Raw genomic sequence first — 14361 nt, forward strand, 5'->3', positions numbered from 1 at the left:
TTTAACTGTGGAATTAAACTAGCAGCACAGTGACTGGTAGCCCCAACAGTTTATTGCTTAGTATTTAAGGTGTCCTGTGGTCTGTGTGTCCCTCCCGCTCTGCCGTACAGTGTCTGGAGTTCGGCGAGGGCTCGGTGACGGGGGACATGTGTGAGGATCTGTGTGTGCTCGGCCTGGTGGAGTACAAACGCTGCCTGTACTACGAGAATGGGAAGAAGGTGATCGAGGCGCGCTGGAGAGGAAACCCCGTCATCCTCAAGTCCAAACTGGAGAATTTCTCCTCCTACGAGCCACTGGGAATACTGGACTACCAGGTGACGTCTGTCTTTGAACTTTTAGTTTTGGTCCAGTGATGCTCGACTTAGCTCCAAATCAAAGTACATTGTAAATAATTTACAATAAATGATCCCCATTGATTTTCTTTCTCCAACAGGACACAGCCGAGGAGCTCTCCCCTCTCGATGTGGTTTTCTACGCCACTCTGGAAGTAAGTCCACATGTTTTCGACGTGTTCTCCTTAATTGTTGAAATCACAACTTCTTGGAGGGACTTCTCTACAGAGGATTCACTCTCATGTGTGTAAAGTACATTTTTAAACATTTCTGCGTACCAAAGTTTCCTCTCATTTGATCTCAGGTGCGAAACTCTCTGGGCCTGGCTGAGGAAGACGAGGATGAGGAAGGAGGAGGAGGAGGAGGAGGAGGAGGAGGAAATAACAGCTATCTGGCCAAACTTTGGGGGAAGAAGCTGAAAAACAGAGACAAGAGTTACTCCAGAGCGGAGCTGACCTCTCTGTGGTCCCTGCTGCAGCAAGAGGAGTACACCTTTCTCAGGTAAGAGTCGCACAGGGAATAACTGCCCCTCCAATATCCTGAAGTGGTGAATTTGAAATTCAGGGCAGCTCTCAGTGCAGTATATCAGGATATATCACACAGTTTTACAACTTTTAAAGTCAGGTTTTAACACAGCGAGAAAAGAAGGAAGTGTGCTTCAAAGAGATTTGGTCAGTTGGCGCCGGGGCGTCAGATATGGAGAAACTTAATTATTTTGCAATTCATGCTTACTCAACTGTAAGCATTTCACTCTGACTTACAATCACATTTTGTATCATTCTATCCTAAAATTAACATTAATTTATCCAGAGCTCACAGAGGACCTGAGTCGTACATCTCATAGGAATAAAAAGGGTTTTGCGTGTGTTTATAAGGTAGACAGACAGTACACAGGACCAATATGCTGTAGGCGCTGACCAATAACCCCCAAAAAACACTGCACATTTTACTGAGTTGGTCTAAAACAGCACATTAGTCTACCCAGACCACAACAGCAGCAGATATTAATGCAACTTAAAGGCAAGAGAGAGTAACACAGCCGAGGACACGGCACAGAGTCAGCACAGCACATACGGGTGTGGCATTTCTACATGTTGTTCTTTGACAAACTCCTCCGAAGGGAATCGATCGGATCGACTTGGTCGTGCGGTCTAACAAACACTTTCATGATTAAAAGTTAAAAGTCTGTGGCTTGGTGCGCAGTGAAACAGAAAGTTGTCATAATTTCAGTGTACTTTATCTGTGTAAACTACACGTGTCTGATAGGAGTCCTGCCCTCCATATTCATTCTACAGTATCAGGGAATTAAAATGAAGACCATATGGAGTAAAGAAGAAAATATGATGTTCTATATTCATGCAGCCGTGTAGAAAGTTCTCTCGTACCACGAATTCCACAAAAATGTGAGGACCTCTGTGGGCAGAGCTGGAGGACGAAAAGAGAAAGACATCAGCTTGTTTTCAGTCTGAGGGCACAGACGCTCAGACAGCCCAACAGGCTGGAAGCCAAAACTCCACCGAGTCCAAAAATAAAAGCGACGAGGCGAGGTGACCTGTGCTGCTGCTTATCTGGAGGCCTGCAGACAGAGCTGCAGTGACAAATGGAGTTAAGGATGTAAAAAAAGAACTGTGTTTGTGTGTGTGTGTGTGTGTGTGTGTGTGTGCGGTAGATGGGAGGAGGCTGGATGACAACACAGAGGGGAATAACGCACTCGTGTGGATTAGTGTGACCTGTACGGGGTGTGATATTAGCTCATACACCAATCTACTGTAGCCTGCAGCTCACACAAAGTGTTTCCACTTAGAGAATGAGGCTAATTACTCTAAACTGTGTTGAGATAAATAATAACAGCAGTAAGTTGATGACACAGTAAAGGTAAAAATGCCATATCTAGAGCTATGCTGCTAGCATGGCTAAAGCTCTGAGCCCACAACAATATGAAAGTGGGATAAGTTCATCCTGTGTAGCTGCTCAGGAATGTTTTGATGTTTGTACCAAAATCTGGCTGCAGTGACAGAAATACATCATCACATTTCAACCTCAAAGATAAAGAATAGACACTCTATAAAATAAAATACCACATTATCACTCTCACTTTGTCCCGTTGGCCATTAAAACTGGTATCATTCTCCCATCCTCTGTTCTCCAGAGTGCTGCAGGACCTCAGCACCCACGTGGCCAAGGTGTTGGGCTCCTGCGGTCATTTCTACGCCGTGGAGTACCTCTCTGCCGGACACGCCTGGGACCAGAACATCTTCTCCCTGGAGGACGTGGCTGTTTCTGGGCTGCAGGGGGCGCAGGGGAGGTGGACCGCCAGGGAGATGGTGCATCACATCGCGCTGAGTTTTCTGGACATGGTGTGGCACTTTGACAACGACTTCACCCACAAACTGCACCTCTGCGATATCAAACCAGAGAACTTTGCCATCAGGAAGGACCTGACGGTGAGTTCTCTTCTCAGTTTAGATTCACTTTAAGGCAGTTCGATGACCTTCGGCTCCAGAGTGACTCACAATGGAAAACACCGAGCACGTCTGAATGTTTTCTGTGATTGTAATGAACATTGACAGAATAGAATAAAAGCAAGGGTGGTGGGAGAAAAGAGATAAAAGGATGTATTTTTAAAAAAGCTATTAGAGAGTGGAGATGGAAATCGGAGCGCGGACAGTGGATTACGTGAGGTTTTTCTTGAAGAGATGTTTTTTTCAGGCTGAAGCAGAAGGTGTGTCCCTGCAGCTGGGAAAGAGAAGGTCATTCTGTATATAACACACTCACAAATCTTCATTCACCTTTTGAAACAGTCCGTGAGGAGCTCGGCAGTTCAGGGAGAGCCCTTCACCTTAAAGTCCTCCAACAAGTTAGAAAAGGTCATCTGCTATATAAATCTCTGCATTATTAATGCACTAACTCTACTTAAAAAGCACACTTCATTTCCTCGTTAGAGGCCAGATACCTTATGATACTTTATTACTTTATGCCGTGTAGAACTCCCTCTGCTCTGCTCCCCGTTCTCTGTTGGAGATAAAAAAAAACACTTTAAACTCAGACTGGCCTGCCCTCCATTTTATAATGTTGAGTTGATCACAAACTAAAGATGACGAGAGTACTGAGCACCAGCTGACACTGGTACATACAATCTGAATTATTCAGACTCAGGTTGTTATTGTCAGTGTCTGACAGCATTATGGAAAGGATCCCTACAGAGATAGACCTTTAGTTTAACCACAAACAGCCGTAATATCACTATCACTCTCCACCAGACTCCAGAGACACAAACACTCATTTTACCTTCAGATCGTCGTAACTTCATTCAAAGTGGACAGAAATGAAATCACTAACTCTGATTTGGTGGAAATAAATCCTTAATTCACCGACGTAGATGAGCAGTTTCAGTCACTCTACTCAGCTGTACACGGAGCATGCTTAAAAATAAAGGAACATCTATAAACAAGAATGGAGAGCAAAAGAGGCCGAAATGCAATGCAACATGTTCCTACATTCATGTGCAGATACCTGTTTATAGCGATCTGAAAGGTGTCTTATCTCTTCACGACCAGCACACAGAGGAAGACGTATCATCAAACAACAGCGATGGGTTTCCAGAATAAAGCTACATGTTTTCTTTGAGGTGGAGCCCAACATTAATCACTTTCTAGTCAAACATCATTCATTATTAATCTGTAATTTTAAAATGAAAGTTTGCTTATTTTAGCTCTAAAAATAAAAGCCAAAGAAAAGTTTTCCTTCAGTCATAAATCAGAGCAGAGTTTAAATGCGTCACCGGTGTCTGGACAGAGCAGCGCTGGGAAAGTCAAGCAAACGTCTGCAGTTGTTTTCTCAGCGTTATCAGATGGTTTTACAGTTTATGCAGCAGACTGTCATTATTCAACACCATGTCAGGTCTGTACCGGCCTCCAGCCAAAGATCACAACTGAATCTAAACTATTTTATCTCTCACACATCGGACTGATGATTAGTGGAAAATGAGCAGTTAAAAGAGAAGAAACCCAGTAAACACAGAGGCAGAATGTGGTGTTTGTAGCTCCAACAAATGTCAAGTAAACCAGAGGCTCATTATTGTTCTTATGGTATTAGCAGGATCGGTCCTATAAAAGTGTTGACATGGAACAGATTTAACAAGTCCCTGTTTATAATGCCAACACTGTTAAATGTTGCTGTAAAACCAGAGCTGCTGTAAGGTCCGCCACTGCAGCAGCTACAGCCCAGTGTTTGTTTCCACGGATTTTATAGACAAAAAATCTAATAAATAAAGTGATACGGAAATCAAGGTGCTGTATGCTTCCTCATATTTACATATTTCCTGTAAAAAACCAACAGTTTGGTAATGTACCGAGGTGTTTTTATGTTGGTTTTAGCTCCTGCCACCTCTGGGCTAAGTCAGCTTACATTAGCTGCACGAGCAAAGGATCCACTACCAATCAAAGCCTGATATATCCTCTTATACCCGGCTGAGGTTGTGTCTCTGTGCTGCCCCCTGCAGGTAGTCGCGATTGACGTGGACATGGCGTTCTTTGAGCCGAAGATGAGGGACATCCTCGACCAGAACTGCAGCAGCGACGACGACTGTAACTTCTTCGACTGCTCGTCCAGGTGTAACCTGAACAAACGCCGGTGCAGCCCCCGCCGCCGCAACAGCAACCTGCAGGTGAGACTGAGACGGGCCGCAAAGACGGGTTACGTTAGAAATGTGCAGTTTGGGTCGGCAGCTTTTAGAAACTGCAAGATGCTAACATGCATATGCTGGGCAATTAGCATGATTATCATTCATTAGAATAATCACATGGATTATTGGAAAGGGGTTTCTTTACATTTTCAACATTTTAATTCATTTTGAGTTGACGTTGAGGTTATTAAATATTATTTTATAGATGTTTTATTATATAATAGTTATTGTATTTTCTTATCTCACTGTAAAGGAGATAAATCTAATCTAGAGAAATTCATAAAAGACAGTTGATGATTGAGTTTTTTTAGTTTTGTTGACACATCATTTAAATAAATTATGATTGTGAAAATAAAAATAAAAGCACAAAAAAAGTGTATAAAACTACATTCAAATGATCCTTTAATCACTGTTCTGATTAATTTATTTTAATTCTTTTAATCAACAAAAAAAACTTTTCCACACACTGTCACAGCTACTTTGCACTATTTATCTTACAGTTTATAAATCCTATTTATTCATATTTATATATTCATATTAATGTAAAATGCTACACAAGTTGTGTGTATTACAATCATCCAATCACGGTCATAAGTTTATTTTATTGTTATTCATCACTCTTTTCCTCTGTGTTTGACTCTTCGTTGTGGGATCAGTAAAGTTAATCGTATCTCACAGACAGTCTTTAGCAACCAGCTCTGTCCGTGCTGCTCTGAACGGGGGTCAGTCAGTCTCCCCCGTGTCCCCTCACCCTCCACCTCTCACACTATACATGTCACCACGAAGCCTCATGCAGCCGCTCCCTCTTCAATATTTTAAATATGCTGAAAGAGATTCCTAGCAGGATTTGAGAGACTAGAAGATGAATGCTGAAGGATTTCTTTGCTAACTGACAAACTCTTTGTTTGTTCTGATCATTTATTTTGGTTTTGCACTAAATTTGCATTCGTCTTTGCACGTGTGTGTATGAACAACAAAATGTCATAAAAATATCATGAACAAATTGTGAATCATGTCAACGAAGTTTGTTTAATTTTCTTTTTATTCTTTTCTTTTAAATGTGCATTCACTCCAGCAGCTTCTGTTGAGGTGACGTCCTCGTTCATTTCATTTCAGCAACCTGTTTAAATACTCACGGAGCATTTTATATGATGAATAAAGTATTTAAAATGTTAACATTTTACTATTTATGGGCAAATAAATCAATAAATCAAATTATCAAATTCACAGAAAATATATTTGTTTTTGCTTATACTGAACTGTAAAATCCAAATAATTCCAATTTTTTGGTGCCTGATCAAGGATTCAATCATTATTTTGGGACAATGGCTAAACATACAGTCTTTTTTATATAAAAAAGAATTATAATTTAGTTTAATTTGTTGTACAAATGATCCCATGAAATTTTTAGAAAATGTAAAATAATAAAAGAACTCTATATAATTAAATATAAATATCACTATATAGTTATATATGCAAAACTGCTTTACTAAAAATGAATGTAAAAAAACAAGAAAACAAAAGTTAGATTTGAGTTCTCTGCACTCTTTTGTCTGTGAACTTTGACCTTTTCTGTTACCTGTGAAGGAGTTTTTCTCTCCTGTTGCTCAGGTAGAAAATGTAAACTGAGGCCTCGACAGTCCCGCCGCCGTGCGTCCGCCTCGCTCTAAACGAGGTGGCTAATAAATTACAGGGTTGTCTGTTTCTCAGGAATCCTGGGTAATCCATCTTTCACAGCATTCAGTTACGTGTGCAGTAAAGATGTAAAGTATGTGGAATGATAATTATTGATCTGAGGACAGGAGGCTTGAACCCGCGGACATATCGTGTTTCTGAATCCACCACAAAGAGATATTTTATTAGAAATCTGCATAAACACTTAATACATTTTTATTATATTATATAGTTTTATATTTTCTTATCTCACTGGAACAGGAAGGAGAGATAAATGTGATCTTTCTCCCCCACTAAAAATCTAGAGAAATAAATATAAGAGTTGGGTTTTTTTGCTTCAAATCTCATCAGTACTTTTTAAAAGAAGCTAAACAAATAAAAGTCAATTTATTCTTATTTTTGACTTCATAAAAAAATCCTCCTTGTCTTCAGCACATTTCAGTATCGACAGATCAATCAAACATTGTTGAATTGATTGTTTAAAGTATAAAATACTAATTTTAACTATAAGGAAAATATAATATGTAAATAGCTGTAAATCATTATTAATCCAGGTTCATTTATTGTATTTTATATTTTAAAAAAACATTGATTTAAAGGCTCTTTTAATTATTATTAAATTGTATATATATCTATATAAAAAAACTTTGTCATGTCCGGAGTGGCAGTGAGCAGAAATTCAACTTCTGATTTGATTTTCTTAAGTGCACTTGTCCACTGCTTTAGACAATACTTATTTCGCTTTATTCTGAATATTTAAATAATAAGATCTACAATATACAAACCATATTACTTGTTTACTGTAATAAGGTTTTTTTCATCCGGTGAGTCTAAGATTAAAATCATTACAATTAGAAGAGATAATTTGTCAAAGCATTAAGTCATGAATATGTTTGTCATATATTTTAAAATATTTTACCTTTTAAAATGGTTTATTTTTATTTTAGTCTTATTATTTATTAATTTGTGTTTTGCAAAACATCTTCTGGAACTGTTTAAGTACTGCATCAAGAAAGTTGCAAACAACATATAACATTCAGCACTTTAGTTAATTAGCTTTATTTAAAGCATGAATTCTGATTATTATTATTATTGTGATTATTGTTATTAATTGTCAGTTATAAAAATATTTTTACATTATTACATTACATTATTATACAATATTCTTCTTTCAGTTATCAGTAGTATTGGTTAATCTATTACTAGTAAAGGAGGTATTAAAATTATATATTATATTATAATATATTATCTATAGATATTGTCTAAATTTTAATCAGTCTAAAAACATAATGTCTCATTAGACTGAAATTTTAGTTTTACAGAAACTTCACAGAAATTATTATAAACAAAGTTTCAAATTATTAATTTCTTAATCATTTAAATTAAAGAGTTTTAACAACAATAATAATACAAAAAAAATTCAAATGAGACAGTAACTTGAGGCCATTTTGAAGCATCGTCCCATCAGACTCGTCAGAAACGTCTGGGAAACAAAAGCCAAGTCGGACATTACCATGACAACGCCCGGACGGACTCTCATCACCCCGCGGGCTCCTGTATCACATGTCATATGATACAAGATACCTGCATTCATCAGATGAGGATGTGTGAATATGAGACGGAGGGAAAATGTTTTTCCTGCAGGTGACGACTGGACAGGATGCGCAAACACGACGGCATCTGAAGCTGGTCCAGGAGGAGAAAGATGACGCAACATTTTACAAAAAATCTAAGCAAAAATTGATCTAAGAGGGGTAATGATGGATGGTAGGATTGCAAGAAGGTGGAAGAAAGTAAATTTGATGCAAGAAATTAAGCAAATAAAATAAATGAATGGCAAGAGCACAAAGAAAGGTGTAAAAAAGAAAACAAATGTAAGGATGACAGAAAGATGAACTGGAGTTAAAATAATTAAGAGAAAGCTCAAGACAATAGCAAAAACTACAGGTGAAGAGAAAAGATGGAGAAGATGAAGAAAAAAGAAGAAATGTTAAAAATCCGGTGATGGAAAAACTACAAATTAGATCAATTAACAATGAAGAAAAGAAAATTCAAATGAGGAAAACAAGATTAAAAAACACAAGATAAGTTAAAAAACAAAATGAAAAAAGGCAGAATATAGAATGAAAAGGAAGACGATGAAATAAAAACAAGAGAAAAGAGGAGAGAAAATGGAAAACAGAAATATAATGATCAAAATAAAGAGAAAATGTGTAGAACAGCAAAGATGAAGAGAACAAAAAGAAAGAACTGAAAACAGAACTGATGGCGTGCAGAAAAAGGAGAAGATGGAAAAAGGGTTAAAGTGTGAACAAAAGAAGAACAAAGGAGACGAGAAGAAAGAAGTGAAGCTGAGTGAAGAGCCCACTGAACACCGGCACCAGACAGAAGGTGTTGATGACACGGCGATGACACGCTGCTGTCCTATTGGTCCATCTGAGGCTCCACAGGTGTCTCCTGAGCGCGACCTCTGATGACCCTCCGCCTGTCAATCATCTCCTCAGAGAAAGGAGGCATTGTCTTTATAACTGTGTGCGTGTGTGTGTGTGTGTGTACTGACTGATGTAGCTGATAACGAACAGCGAGGCGTCGTCTGCATAATGACGTAGAAAAAAATCATCATATTCAAGATTTGGTCTTCTTCTTTCCTTTCTTTTTCTTTTCTCCCTCCTGACCTTTCCTTATCCCTCCTGTCTCTACAAGTTCCCTATCTACTCTACTTCTCTTTCTTCACCTCTTCTTTCCTTCCCTTTCTCATATTTTCTCCCTTTCACTCCTCTTTCACTTCACCTCGTTTCATCTCATTTGCTTTCTAACTTACTTTCCTCTCATCTTTTATCCTGTCCTATCTTTCCTGCATTCATGTCCTCTTCTTGATTCCTCTCTGTCCTGCTTTTTATGCTCTTCTCTCCTTTCCCTTTCATCCCTTTTATTTTTTATTTCTTTTAATATCTTCTCTCAACTGTCTAATCTTCTTCCCTCTCTTTTGTTTCATCCTCACCTCATTGCACATTTCTTATTCTTTCCTTTCCTGTCCTTTTCATCTTCTCATCCCTCCATCTCATCTCATCTGTCTCCCTCCTTTTTCCTCTCTTTTTTCACTTTTTTTTTTTTTTACCCTTCTCTTCTCCAGGTGATTTGTGAGAAGATCTTCAGGCCGTGGTTTTCTCCCACGCTGCTTGGGGCCAAAGCTGGGCTGCCACTGCAGGTAGGATTGTTTATATTATACTTTTATTTTATTTATTCTCTTTAGATCAATGGTGCCCAACCTTTTTACTTAAAGGACCCCTTTTCTATCAGTGAGTAAACTAATGACCCCCAGAATGGAAAGACATGCAACAGATGAATATACTAGGTAAATAAAGTACAAATTGTCAACAGGTTTAGAGTGAAGACTTTGGACAATGTGCATCAGTCCTGAATCAAGTTTCTCTGGTTGAGATTTTGGTCTTTCTCTAAACAAAAAAAATAAACCCTTTATGTTTTATTGAACAGGTGGAGCTGCAGCGAGCGGTGCAGGAGTGTTCAGAAACAGAAGGAGGTGCAGAGGAGGATGGAGATGGAGGAGGAGAGACAGGTCAGGGCAGGGGCGTCCATCAGCGTCTCCTCAACATCCTGACACGCCTCCTTCAGGAGGGAGGGGCTTCAGGGGAAGCAGGAGGGGCCTGGGAGGGGAAAGGCCACGTCCACACTGCACTGAACTTCTGAGGATGTCAAATCCCCATAAAAGACTTTATTTTTATCAAAAGGTTCTTCTTGGGCAAGGTGACCCCTGCTGAAATGCTCAACCTGGACTCTTCTCTTCCTCCTGGAGAAAACATCCCTTTGGCACATTTTTTAGGTCCAAGGAAGCAGATTAAGGCACCAGGAGCCACCAAATATGGAGCCTTTCTGGGAGATATTCAAGATTATCATCATCAACATTAACTACATAGCCAAAAGTATGTGGACACCTCTATTCGTACTTTTGGCCTTTTTGTTCTAATGAAGGGAAATCTTAATGCTGCAAATGTCTGTTAGTAATATTTTAGACATTGGTGTTCTTCCAACTTTGTGCCAGCAGTTTGTCTCTTTCCTGTTTCATCATGATAGAAATGATTTTCCCAGTTTGGTGTGAAAGAACTTGCCCATTGCACCTTTTGGATGAACTGGAACGTAGACTGTGAGCTAGAGATGATCGTCAAAATCAGTGTTGGACCTGACTGCCGCTCTTGTGTCCGAATGGCATCAAATCCCTGCAGCAGGTTCAACATCTAGATTTTGTTGCCCCAATTTCTGCTGTTTGTTGTCCAGGGAGTGTGTGAGTGTCTGCAGTGAGAGAGCTCAGCAATGCCTTAAATATCTTCTCATCAGAGGAGTATATTATAGATCCAGTGTACTTGGATCCTCATGTTTTTTTTCTTCCTTTACAGTTAGTCTCAGTGAGATTTAAAAAACCTCAGTTGTTTGAAATACAGAAATATAAATGCTGCAGACAAGCTATTACGGTGTAGTAACTATTAGTCAGTCAGTTAATGGGTAAATAAATGACCAGTGGCTTTCTTTAGGCTTTCAAGAGTAGGTGCAGTTTGGGTTTTTGAAAGTAGAAAACTAATTTGATTGATTGGATTTTCAACAGTTCAAACTACTTTGAACTTCTTCCACATAATATACAGTATCTGTATTATTACTTTAGCCTTAATCCATGATGGTACATATAAATCACTAACATTTATAGAGTGATGCTGCAGGAAGCTCAACCATTGACAGTATATGTAATGGATTTACGGGTCTGAAGTGAATCTAACGCAGAAGTGTCTTAAACCTGCATTCTATGTTAAGGCCAGCAGGGGGAGCTCCATTGGCTGTCAGTAAATCAGAGATATCCAGATGTCCAAAAACATTTAGTTTCAAACTAGAAATAAGTCAGAACTCCTTCACAGTTGTCCATATTTGTTATTTTAATAATACACATGAGGGATTTCCCGATCAAGGCATTTTTTTACTGATCAGTATCTGTATTGAACTTTATGGATCTGACCAATGAGTGCAGAATCAGAATCAGAATCGGGTTTATTGCCGAGTAAGTTTTTACACGTATCAGGAATTTGTCTTGGTGCGTTGGTGCGTAAAAATCACACAAAAAATAAAGTACTTTTTAAAATATAAATAAATAAATAAAGATAAGGATAAAGATAGAAAGATCCAAACTGGACAGCATATTTACAATGTGCAGGATAGAAAAACCAACGGGAGTGCATTAATGTAATGCATATGTACAGGGTGGGTTTAAGAGTCAACTCTCTGTGTGCAGGGCCAAAAAGCCACTGTAATCCACACAAAAGATGTACAGACAACAAATAAACACTCAACAAACACTGAAGAGAAACTCCCTCCAGACAGCGACGAGACCAAAAAGATCACAGATCCTTAAAAACAAAACAAAAAAGTTCAACAATGCAGGCCATTTTTCTCTATTTAATTGTGAAGCATATACATTGGACTTTAATGTACTTGAAGTGTGTACCCTGCATCTGTATTATAGGATTGAGAGTTGGTATCAGCAGATACTCAATATGAAGTAACTTGGTCAGGACATCCCTAATAAAAATCAATAATCCTTTTTGTATGTGTTTACAGTTGGGAGTCTGCACAGGGTGTTTTATTTGTAAAAGTAATATCTATGCCATGTGGAGCAGAGCGGAGCTGTGTGTGCAGCCCTTCTGGTGGAATCACAAGCAGAAATCAGCTTAAAGATGGCAACATGGTAGATCTATCCTGATTGCTTATTTCTTTACCCATTTCCTAACTTTCCTCCAAATTTTGATGAAACCCTGCAGACCAAACAAACTGTGACCACGAGCTTTATTGTCTGCGAGTGATCTGGACTGAAACAGGAAGGCTATAAAGAAAGGTCACTGCCCACGTTGTATGTTGTTTTAATGTCTGCACGATCTTACCTGCAGTGTACAGTAGATGTGTAGCGACTAAATGGTCTCTCCAGGACCAGGTTTCTGTAAATAGACTATATATAAGGTCATGTTTGAGTTCATATGTATAGTTGAGTTGAATAATAAAATCTGTAATGACGTTCTGCTGTGTGAGTCACTTACAGTACAGGTCAGGTTGTCATTTACAGTATCTTCAGGACAGATGACGGTACCGCGCTCCCGCAGGGTGCGGCGCAGAGGAAGAGTGAGGCATCGGTTTACATTTTCAACGTGTGCCAACAGAAAAGAAAAGCCTCAAATGGTATGTTTTTGCACTTAAAAAGTGGATTTATCTTCACTCTCTGTGTTCATCTGCTGCGAACCACAGAGGTCCACTTGTATCCGTCTGTGTGCACCCAGAGCTCAATGATACTACTTCATATTTATACAGAGACCGGACAGAAAAGGAGATTGCGTGGAGAAAAATAAAAGAGGAAGTTGAAAAAAATATGTTGTTGTTACTGGATTCCAGCTGTCGGTTTTACTTAAAATCTGCAAAAAATATATCGGAAATAACTTAAATTATTAATAACTAAAAATTAACTAAAAGTATTTACTCAAACTCACAAACTCATGCAAGACTTTTTGTTTTCCATGAACAACTTTTCAAGAACTAAAAGGTTCCTTCAACTCGTCAAGATTACACAAATCAGTCCGCTGACATATGATGAAGTGCTTCTTTTGCGTGCGACTTTACAAAAACTGTATGTGTATGCTTTCCTCTGGAACTTCATGTTGACGTGAAGTTCTCAGTAAAGTTGTGGATCTTTAGACGTTACCATATTCGTTGTAGTTCAGACATTGTTGTAATTACCAGTCTGCACCATAGAGGGCGACGGTACAGAAATAGATGTGGATTTCAGCATTTCTTTTGTTACTTTGAGAGAAGACGCTGCTTAGAGAGTCCTTCAGTAGAAACGTAGGAGGGCTGCAGGTGCGTGTCGGATGTTATTCAGTGTGAGAGATGTGTTTGGACTCCTGCCATCCACAGTCTGGTTATTCTGTGAGGAATTTACAGCATGTGATCCCTGGTTTGTTCAACCGCGGCCCTCTGAGGATTTATTCTTATTGTAAAGTTCCTCATATATAAACACAGTCCTCTCTGCAGGATCAGGTTTCAAATCTCCTCCAGCTGCTTCTCTAAACTCAGCAGCTGGTAGTTCTGTTTTTTTAACGTGCTTCGAGTGAGTGAGCAGCCTCAAACAAAACACGTCATTAGTGACTTTAGATAAATCAAACTCTCCTCATTTGTTGTGTTTAATGTGTCTGACAGCTCGATGTGGTGAGCTGTTTCACTACATTATCCAGCCAGGATTGAATAAAAGACTGACCGTTTCTTAAGTTTGATCATCAGGGAATCAATTTAAACTGGAAAACTGAGAAAGAAAAAACCTCACCTCCTCCGCTGGCCAGTGGGCAGATCGAGTTCCAGTGTCTCTGTAGAAATCAAGAAGAAACCAGTGAAGAAGCAGCAGGAGACAGAAGGTAGACACAACATGTCAAAGACAACCTCCGTCCATCTGGAGCCAGAATTCACAACATAAACTACAGCATCTATTTACATAATAATAACACGTGTGGATATGAGATAACAGATTAAACTGAGTCTGTGGTGTTAGAAGTCTGAAAATCTAATATCCAGTCAGTTTGAGATGAGACGGGCCCTTTGTGGGCCTCGGAAAGATGAGGCGAGGGGAGGTAA

General features: G+C 39.0%; 1 protein-coding gene across 2 annotated transcripts in view; it reads left to right on the forward strand.

Annotated features, from left to right (window-relative positions):
• The window catches only part of dipk1c (divergent protein kinase domain 1C), a 38626-nt gene extending 25863 nt beyond the window's left edge, over positions 1-12763 (forward strand). For both annotated transcript variants that reach the window (XM_051385869.1, XM_051385867.1), the window contains exons 3-9: positions 111-314; positions 434-487; positions 637-833; positions 2482-2776; positions 4834-4998; positions 9824-9898; positions 10186-12763. In XM_051385869.1, the coding sequence (XP_051241829.1) occupies positions 111-314; positions 434-487; positions 637-833; positions 2482-2776; positions 4834-4998; positions 9824-9898; positions 10186-10398 (1203 nt within the window). In that variant the 3' untranslated portion in view covers positions 10399-12763. The remainder of the gene's footprint in view (positions 1-110; positions 315-433; positions 488-636; positions 834-2481; positions 2777-4833; positions 4999-9823; positions 9899-10185) is intronic.
• Positions 12764-14361: the final 1598 nt, after the last annotated feature.

The sequence above is a fragment of the Dicentrarchus labrax genome, unplaced genomic scaffold (assembly GCF_905237075.1).
Source record: "Dicentrarchus labrax unplaced genomic scaffold, dlabrax2021, whole genome shotgun sequence".
Lineage (NCBI taxonomy): Eukaryota > Metazoa > Chordata > Actinopteri > Moronidae > Dicentrarchus > Dicentrarchus labrax.